Source organism: Solanum tuberosum, unplaced genomic scaffold (assembly GCF_000226075.1).
Source record: "Solanum tuberosum cultivar DM 1-3 516 R44 unplaced genomic scaffold, SolTub_3.0 scf00466, whole genome shotgun sequence".
NCBI classification, from domain to species: domain Eukaryota; kingdom Viridiplantae; phylum Streptophyta; class Magnoliopsida; order Solanales; family Solanaceae; genus Solanum; species Solanum tuberosum.
Window position 1 is genome coordinate 257,811 of NW_006239460.1, and position 9,842 is coordinate 267,652.

The 9,842-nt window shown below is 34.9% G+C and overlaps 1 protein-coding gene across 1 annotated transcript in view; it reads right to left on the reverse strand.

The window, feature by feature from the left end:
- LOC102588126 (uncharacterized) overlaps positions 1-5,252 on the reverse strand; it is a 20,358-nt gene extending 15,106 nt beyond the window's left edge. The window contains exons 1-3 of the mRNA XM_006365201.2: positions 4,886-5,252; positions 4,097-4,257; positions 3,936-3,966 (exon numbers count right to left, since the gene is read on the reverse strand). Of these exons, the coding sequence (XP_006365263.1) occupies positions 3,936-3,966; positions 4,097-4,257; positions 4,886-5,203 (510 nt within the window). The 5' untranslated portion in view covers positions 5,204-5,252. The remainder of the gene's footprint in view (positions 1-3,935; positions 3,967-4,096; positions 4,258-4,885) is intronic.
- Between the last annotated feature and the right edge of the window lie 4,590 nt (positions 5,253-9,842).

Here is a 9,842-nt window from a genome sequence, read left to right on the forward strand (position 1 = left end):
CTTGGACGCCTCAATAAATATTGATACCAACCACCGCAAAACTTTAATGCTAATCTTCACCCTTCTTACTAATTTTCTGCTACTCTCAGTCCATTCGTACCAGGAATCTGTACCACCTTTACATCTAGTGATTTCGTATGATTTAAACCCTGCATTGTAGTAAATGTTGTTTACCCCTGATGATGTGATTCCGGCCATATGTGCCGGAGAATAAGTCCCCAGATCGATTTTAGTTCAGACTAGGCTGTCTTCGAAAATTGTTCCTGGGAGCATTTACCACGTGTAATTATTGTCTTCTAGTTGTAGGTCTAACAATTTCAGGTCATCAATAACATCTGAAAATTCCTTCATGCCTCTGGTTCTTCTCACACAATTTCTTTTCTCTAAGATAAACCTTACTACATTGAAATCACCACATACAACCCAAGGTCCTTCTATTATTCCCCTTATAGCCCCCATTTCCTCCCAAACATACCTTCATTCTAAATAACAATTAGGGGCATACACCCCTGTGATATGGCAAGAGTAGTTATACAATTGGGACTCAAATTTACAAGTTAGAGTGTACATACCAGTTTCCACAATGTCGCCTTTCCAAACCCTATTGTCCCATAACATTAAAATTCCCCCTCTAGTTTCACTAGCATCCAAACTTGCATTTTGATCCATCAACCTCCTTAAATTTGCCCAACTTTTTCTTCCATATTCCCCTCTAATTTGGTTTCTTGCAGACAAATGATATCTTTGCATTCCACCCCTCCATCACACCCTTAACCAATCTTCTTTTGTCTCTATCATTCAGTCCCCTTACATTCCATGTGACTAACTTGAATTTCATCTATGACATATAATCAAATTTCTCCCCTTACTCCTATTCCCACTATTTTTTAACTTAACATCAAAATTCACTAGGCTTTTCAATTCTTGGGAGCATCGGAGTCTTGTTTTCTTGCACATTGTTTCTGGTTCCATTCTTCTTGCTTGTCTCACACTGTCCACTTGTAATAGTAGTTCAAGGGCCTCTTTTTCGTGACCCTGGAAATCAGCCCCCAGAACCTTCCCCAACTTGATTAAGTTTTGTTGTACCCATACTGATGTCTCCCTTTCTTTATTTCTGACCACTTTTTGTTGTTGAGCCTTAGTGGTTCTGCCTCTTCTATCTCCCACTCTCCCACTTCAGTTATCGATCTTTGGTCTCCTGTTTTTGAAGTTCTGATGTCCTCCACTTCTGTATCTATCATGTTCATATCATTCTCTTCTATTTCAATCAGGTGGTGCAGTGGTTCAATTATTGTTTCTCCCATCATGTTTGACATCTCCCTTTCCTCATGAATAATCTGATCAGCCCTCTGCATGTGTGTATTTTTTGTTTCTCAACAGTGTCGCGATTCAAGAAAATCAAGAGATATATTACAGCTTTCATCTTCTGGTCTTTCTGGAAACTCTTTTCCTTGTATTGGGCTGCTGATGGAGGCCCAATATTTCCCCCTCATTTAAATGGGGCATGTGCCTCTCACATGCTTCCCTTCTTTCTTCATTGCTAGTTGTGAGCCAGGATCCACCCACATGTTCTCTAGCTGGGAAATCCCTTGAAATAAGGGATTGAGTATTAGCAGACTTTGCAAGCTTTGCATCCTATGGACCTCTGGGTAAAGGGGGGATTGTACTTCTCTTGTTTTCTTCTCCAACAGCTCCAGGATCACCTTTCCCAACTTCCGACAGCACCTCAACTCTCACGTGACTCTCCGCCCATATCGGGAAATGGTAAACGACCCCATACCTGGAGATAGAGACTTCTTTGGGTATGTTTCTTCCATCATTTTCTACCATGATTCTCGCCCACATCATATGATTCTTCAGTTCTGTCTCCTCCTCTGTAGCTACCCATCCTCCACAAAGGTTTCCAATTTCTTGGAACACTTGACTTCACAAAAGCTGGAGAGGAATACCAATGATTCTAACCCATGTTTCCTTTGTCAGGATGTTGTTGGGGATGCAACCTACCAACGGAAACCACCATTCCAGGTTGAACCTTTGGTTCTTCCAATTTCACTTCCCTTGTAAGGTTTGTTCTGCCATGTTCCTGTTGGGGAATTCAAATAGAAACTTTCCTCCATACATCTCATAAATGTTAACACCGAAAGCCTTTTTCCATAACAAGGATGACCATCGTCTAACCTCTAACAGTGTAGATTTCTCCTTATTTCCCCCTTCCAGATGTCCCACTAGACATACATCTCTCCAATAGCCTATTCTCATGACTTTCCATTTGAGATACTACTTCAACATTTTCCTCCAAGCTGTTTGTCTTTGCCTCTCTGATGGATTTTGACAGCCATTTACTATCCTTGACAGCTCTAGCGTAGGGGTAGGAAGCTTCAGTAACTCTTGGTGGACCTGCCTTTTCCAAACTTTTGGGGCATTTAATGAAGCTTTCAATCTTGAGAGTTATGTCATACCACCCTGCATTCATGGCAACTCAGGAATAACAAGGACAGATCTCCCCCCATTATTAATTGATGTGATACTCATAAATCTCCCATGTTCGTTATATTTTCTGGTGCAAAAGTGCTCCGTCTCTCTTTCTGCAGTTTTCCGTCTCCTAATCAACTTTCTCTGATCACTGGATGCTTCTCTGAGGGTGAAGCAAATCCATTCCATGATTTTGTTGCTCATGGAGGATCTTCTCATCATTTTTCTACTCCTTTCAACCCATTCATACCACACTGTTCCTTCAGATCTCCATCTAGTAATATCATATGATTTGAAGCCAGCATTGAAATAAATCCTATTTTCCCCCATTGATAAGAACCAGCAATTAACAGACTGAATCTAAGAGAAATAAACTATCACATAGGTAATAGTTCAAGGAAGAAGACAAGGACTGAAATCGTATTCCGGCCAAAATACACCGGAAAGAGGGGCCCCCCTCCCCTAGGAAGTAGGGAAGAGAGTTATCTCGGGGAAAGTACCTGAGAGCATTTTAAGTTGAAATTCTTTTGAGGGGTAATTAAGAGTGAAACCATCCTCTTGCATACACCATTGGATTCCCAGAATGCTAAAAAGATATGCTAGTAAAAGGGAAATTCTATGTAACAATCTTGAGATCACTAATGCTATAAGGGAGTGAATATTGAGTCACTAATGCATAACGTATCCACAAGATGAACATTGTAAGAGAAAAGTTGAGCTAAGATGTATGTTCGGACATGCTAGATTGGACAGGATTCAATGATCATATCTGATACACGATGCAACTAGCAGATATAGAGGGTAAAATGAGAGAAAATAGCCTAAGATGGTTTGGCCATGTCTTATGTACCATCAGATGCAATAATTCCTAAGTGTGATAATAAGATGACTAATAAAAAAGGAGTGAGTAGATCTAAAAGCCCATGGAGGGAAGTCGTCTTACAGGAAAACAAAAGAAGAAACTCCAAGAAGCAATGCAGATTGCTTAACAAAGACAGTGAAAGCAAGGGATCAAGCTAGGAGTTGTAAGTGGTGATTGATTGAATGTAAAAGTATGGGATGGGATTGTAAGTGGTGGCTGATTGAAAGTAAATGTATGGGATGGGTTGTAGGTGTTGACTGATTGAAAGTAAAAGTACGGGATGGGGTTGTAAGAACAATCATTTTGGTTAAGAATTTCTGATTTCAATCGATCAGTGATTACTCAGAACATCTAATACTTAGGATGAACTTCGACTATGGATTGTAAGATCAACAAAATATTTTGGATATCTCTGTTAGTATGGGAGAACTATCAATGGGGCTTAAAACTCAAAGCTTTTAGCAACTTATGACAAACTGAAACTTATCAAAAGGGCACCGTAGCTTTATCTTGCCAAAGGAGGCAGAAATGTACAAATGTAAAGACATGCTATTAGAAAATATGTAAATGTGGTAATGCAGTAGAGGATTTTTATAGTTACCTTCATTTGGTCAGCATTAGGTCTACTTCTCCTGAAAGAACAAATACAGATAAATTTAGATATGCAATTGAGTGTAGTTCATGAAACAGTTAGTGTCCTCCCAAAACTAATAACAATTGAGTGTATGATAAAGGAATGCAGAAAGGAAGAAATAAACTAACCTGTATGGAGAGAAATCTTCATCGTCGTCTTCAGCAGAATCATAGTTTGCATGATCTTGAGCAAGCTTTTTGGAATAACCCTCATCCCAATATAGCCTCTCCCAGTTCTCTCTCATCTCGTTATACAATTCCATATATCTTTTGCACCATGGTTCATGCTCCTTCAATTAATAAAGTTGTAAAACATCAAAACAAACAGTAAACACAATCCCAAAGTTAGAAGGGAAAAAGGAAATTCCTAACATATTCACAGGTTGGAAAATATCCAAGTCAAACAATGTTCAAACAATAAGAAATGATAGTCGCAATATGATGAAGCAGTACTTCAACATAGTTTGTATCCATATGGAGATTAGTATGCTATGGTAGGAGTAATACTCTACATTAACAATCCGACTTTGGTTTTGTGGGAAGATATAATATGACTATTTACATCAACCAAGAAAAGATGCTCTAAAAACTATTGTACTTCGACACATCCCAATAGTGAGGCAGTAAAATCTATGTTGCCCTTTCAAAAAAAAACCCTGCATCCTTGCCTCCAATTCATTCATGTCCTGTGTGGTTTGCGAGTTATTACACTAGGATGAAGTTTACCCTCACCCAACCAAATGGGTAACCGCTGCGGTTTTCTCTTCATAATAAAAAAAACCAATGTTGGCCCTTTCCTAATTGATATATTTCCCCAGAAGAGGTGCAAACTAGCAAAAAAACAGATATTTTCGTGAGAAACACATATCTGAAATTGATCCCTAGCAATAGTAGAGGCAAAGTATGATAGATACTAACAGATTCTTTAAGGACTAGGCGAGTACGGCGCATGAACTGTTCGCGCAGCTGCTTACGACGCTTGTTAGGGATGTTCTGTCTTGGGATTACGAATCTCTCTCTGGGTGGTACATTTTCACCAATTTCGTGCATTTCTCCGTCGACAACCCACCAATCTGACTTGTCGTCGACTTTCTTCAACATTGTTGATGGAGAAAACTTGGACCGCCGCCGCCGAGGTGGGGATGAACTTCCGGCGGCATGAGCAGACCGGAGTTGGAGACCAATGAATTGGAGGCAAGGATGTGAACTTTGAACCCGTCGAGCGATTGAAAGCATGATAGACTCTGGGATTTTGCTCAGTTACTGGAGAGTTCTTAAAGCATTTTTGTCCTTTATCACAAGTTAACAAAAATGAAAACTTAAATATGTAAAACTTAACAATTTGATCCTTCAAGTTATCAAGTATTAGCACTTTTCATCTCTAACAAATTATTTGTTCAACTCTTTCTATTAAATTTATCAGAAACTATTAAAATAAAAAACATCAAGCAATCACATCAAATTCTAAATACAAAAATACGGAATAGGAGAGAAAGGAACGAATGATCAATTTTGTACGATTTGAACATTTTCTTGAAAAAGTTTGAAAACATACATATGAAAATATTCAATATAATTCCACAAATTATTTGAAAAGAAATTTAAAAGGAAACTTCACAAAAATAGTCAATCAAGTTTCATTTTTATTTTTTCTAACCGATATATACAAATAAATAATTATATACATATTATACATAGATTATATATATTGTAAATTGGACAATTATTTTTAATTTAACCAATGGGGTGAACAGCAATTCAAGCTTCCATCTAAAAACGGTTATATAAGCTGATTGATTGATTGGTATTTTAATTATTACTTACTAAGAAGAGAGAATAAACACATGTCTCCGTCAACGTGTGTGCTTTTCGAAATTTAATTTGAGTTTAGGAATTTTTTTTCATTTATAATTTTTAACGTTATTATTTTATTTATCTATTTTATCAAATCAAGACAAGTTTATTGTTTTTATTTAATACTATTTTTATCATTAAATAACTTCACAAAGTAATAGTAGTCAAATTTTAAATTTTAAAATATAATTAATAAAATAAACTCCTAACAAAATTGATTTGTTTTATCAAAATAAATAGTATAATATTTTTTAATACATTTTTTGATAGAGTAAATAAAATATCTAATTGATGGAAAAAAGATATAAAGAATGACTTAGTCAAATAGTTTTAGTAATCGGTTCGATTAAATGATTTTTACTATAAGTGATGACACATTATATGAAAGAATTAGATTGTCAATATATATAAGTTTGAAATAAACTTTTTAACTCATTTTAATTAGCACGATCGACTTGAAAAGAAAGTTCTAACTTTTATTTAATAAATTGAACTAACAAAATCATGAAATGAAGTAATATTTTGATGAAAAGTACTATTATAGATTGATAATAATTTTAAAAAGTAGAGTAGTAACATGAAGTTAACAATTAAGATGTATATTGTGAAAACTAACTTTGGCCTGTAAATAAGATAAATCATCGTTTGAATTTTGAATTTTTTTTCGTAAGCAAATAATAATTGGCGATAACTTTAAGGAGATCAATTCAAATAATAATTGGCGATGACTTTAAAGGAGATCAATTCAAAGGTGCATGCTGCTCCCAAAGGCGCACGCAAGCATATGCAGCCGCGCAAGTAATATAGTGACTCTAAAAGAGCTGAATTATCGAACCAAAGGAATTGTCAATTAATTATGTACTAGATTATAATAATCCTGATCATTTATTCAAGCGCATCAAAAGAATTTACCTTATTAGAATGCAAGAATAAAAGACGTATACAATGATTGGGAAAAATTTAAGGCTACAGCTTACTAAGAACTCATGCATAATATCTTCTTTTATGAACTTCAATTAGTTATCAAATTGATGATTTGCAAGGTTGAATGTATAATCATGGTCTCCCAACCTCTAATCGCCTACCACAATTGATAGTCTAACTACATCGTTGAACGGGAATAAACTAAACCAATTGCGGAGCATTATGTTTTCATCTTGTTTAGTAACCAAGCAAGGTCTCTAGATATATCTTTATTCTAGATACAAATCAACTCTAATTTCTAGAGAAGATCATGCTCCTTTTGTCCCACATTGTATCCTCCTATTCCTCTCCCGAGTTCAACTCGGACAATGAGTTTATTTCAATGGTGGTCAATCACAAAATACTAAAATAAGAACAAAAGAGCAATTTTTGCAATAACCAATCTTCAATCCATAAAATTCAATACTAGACAATCATTCATAGCCACAACCAACAAGGGTCTTTAGCTACTAATGCCTAAGAAAAGAGAAAGAAGAAGAAAAACCCCTAAAAAGTAGGGGTGTTAATGGGACGGTTCGGTCGGTTATTTTTTTAAAAATTATATCATTCTAATTTTTCGGGTATTTATAATGCATAACCAAAATTAATTTTTTTAAAACCATCTCAATCATATCGGTTTCTCTTCGGTATCGGTATCGATTAGTTAATTTTCAGTTTTCTTACTTTTAAAATGTCACCTCAAGATATATTATACTTAAAATACTTCTTTTGCAAATATGTTCTTGAAGAATCACTTCAATTCTTCACCAAAAAGTCAAGAAGTAAAACCTTGTTGCAATATTGATCGATTTTAAACATTTAATAGGAGTGCTTGCATAGGTTTTTCCGTATTGTTTGATATAATATCTATTGTAGTATCTTTTAATTTTAAACTTAATTAATTAAAAACTAATTAATGAGCAAACCCCAAAGTCGGCTAGTCACCAGAGGTCTAGCACCTAAATAATATTTATATTTGAAAATATTATAAAATTTAACATATTTTTACTATATAAAATATATTTACAGACACGCAAGGTTATTCGGTTCGGAATTTTTTTGATTTTTTCATAAATTATAAAGACTATCTCAATTGTTCAGGACGATTATACACTTAAATAAAAAGTCCACAATTTTATTGAAAAAATGGCATAAATCGGTTAGGTTCGATCGGTTTTTCATATTCTATTGACACTCCTACTAAAAAATATAATGACTTTTTCCTCCAAAGTATCTTTCCATTCCAAGAATAATTTAATGGACTATTTATAAATCTGAAAAAATCTAAATAAAATAATTGAGTCCAAAACAAATTAGGAACTCAAAACCTAAAAGAATTTGATTCTGTCGCTGTATGCATGAAACTGAACCGACTCAACCTTTTTGCAGCTCTTGTTTGCTGCCACATGGCAGCAATTCATATTCAAATTCAACTTTCAGTCATCTCTCCTTATAAATATATATATCATACATATTCAATTTAATCCATTAAGTTGTCGGCTTGATTTCCTTTGATACTTTTCATCTTTAATTTATTTTAGCTTCAAACTTCTTTATCTTCACACCAATTTAATCCTACAAATAAAATATACTATTTAGCACAATCTATAAAATGCATGCTCAAAAAGGACAAGTACAAATAACAAATGTGAAGCAAATAATAATTAAAAATATGTATTTTGATCTCACATCAGTGCAAACACCACATTTTGTAAATCTTTTAAATATATACACATAACTATTTACCCTTAAAAGCTATAGTTAAATTTGTAACTGTTACACTCCCGTCTACATTCTGAATGTGGTTGGTATTCGATGTCATTGTTGGTTCGAACATCTAACATCTCGAAAGTTGAAAAGAAAAGATGCAAAAAAATTGCTGGTATAGGTTTTCACGAGACTAGTATGAACCGTACAAAGTCCTACAGTCCGTAAGAAGACAGTTGTGGAATGAATCTTGAAAGTTAGAATTTTTCAAGGTCTCTATTAAATTTGTACAAGTCAACAAGATGGCCCGTACATAGAACGATGGCTCATGGATTACTGGTCGTAGGAATGAGTTCTTGTCATGGGTTGTACGAGAGGGTTGACGGATCATGAACTAGTTTATGGCTCGTGGAAGTAGGTTCGTGGTTTGTGATCAGAGATGTGGAGTTCTATTACTTGGTCTAAGGATGACCAGTATGGTCCGTGGAAGCATATACGGACTGTACATGGTGTCGTAGAGTCATTCCATCACTTTTAAGTGAGGATCAATTGGGTCTTTTTCTATCCTTTTAATACCTAAACTATGTCATTTTAAGACTATTTCTAAGCCCTATAACTGATTTTACACTTCAAATTTCTCTCATTTCCCCCTTGTCCTCTCAAAACCCCAAAATATCTCAAGTCTTCTTTTCCAAGAATCCTCTCAAGGTGATCTAGGGTTTCTTCGAGCTTCAAGCCTTCTCTTCCAAGTTCAAGTCTAGGGTTCATCAAGGTATGTGGAAAATTCATCAATGGATTTCTTTCCATCCATTAAGTCCCAAAGAATCTCCTATTTCTCTCATATGATTTCAATCCAAATTCTAGTGTTTGCATGATTTCTTATATATGGGTTCGATTGCAATTGTGTTTGTTCTTCATAATTGATCTTATTATTCATGATTTGATCATAATTACATGTTTTCACTGATTTTCACATGAAGATGTGCATGCATTATGACTTGAGGAATTTATGAATCAAGGATGCTTTTAGATAAGGCCAAACCCATCAGTGGCCCCCTAAAGTTGGCACCAAGTTTCACATAGACACCTCGACTATGCGATATTCATTTTAGACACCTTATGTAGGGTCCCGCTATATTCTTTTGACATTTTTTTTACAATAAGAAAAAAGATGAAGGAGAGTGTAATACACTCGTTGATGACGTGGCAAACAATCAATTAAATGATTACATGTGTTATTTTTAAGTTAAAAATTATTTTAAAATCTATTTAGTAAATAAAATAAAAATATTATTCTAAAAAAGTCAATTTAACCCCTCCCCCATGGTAGTTGTCTTCTCTACTATACCCA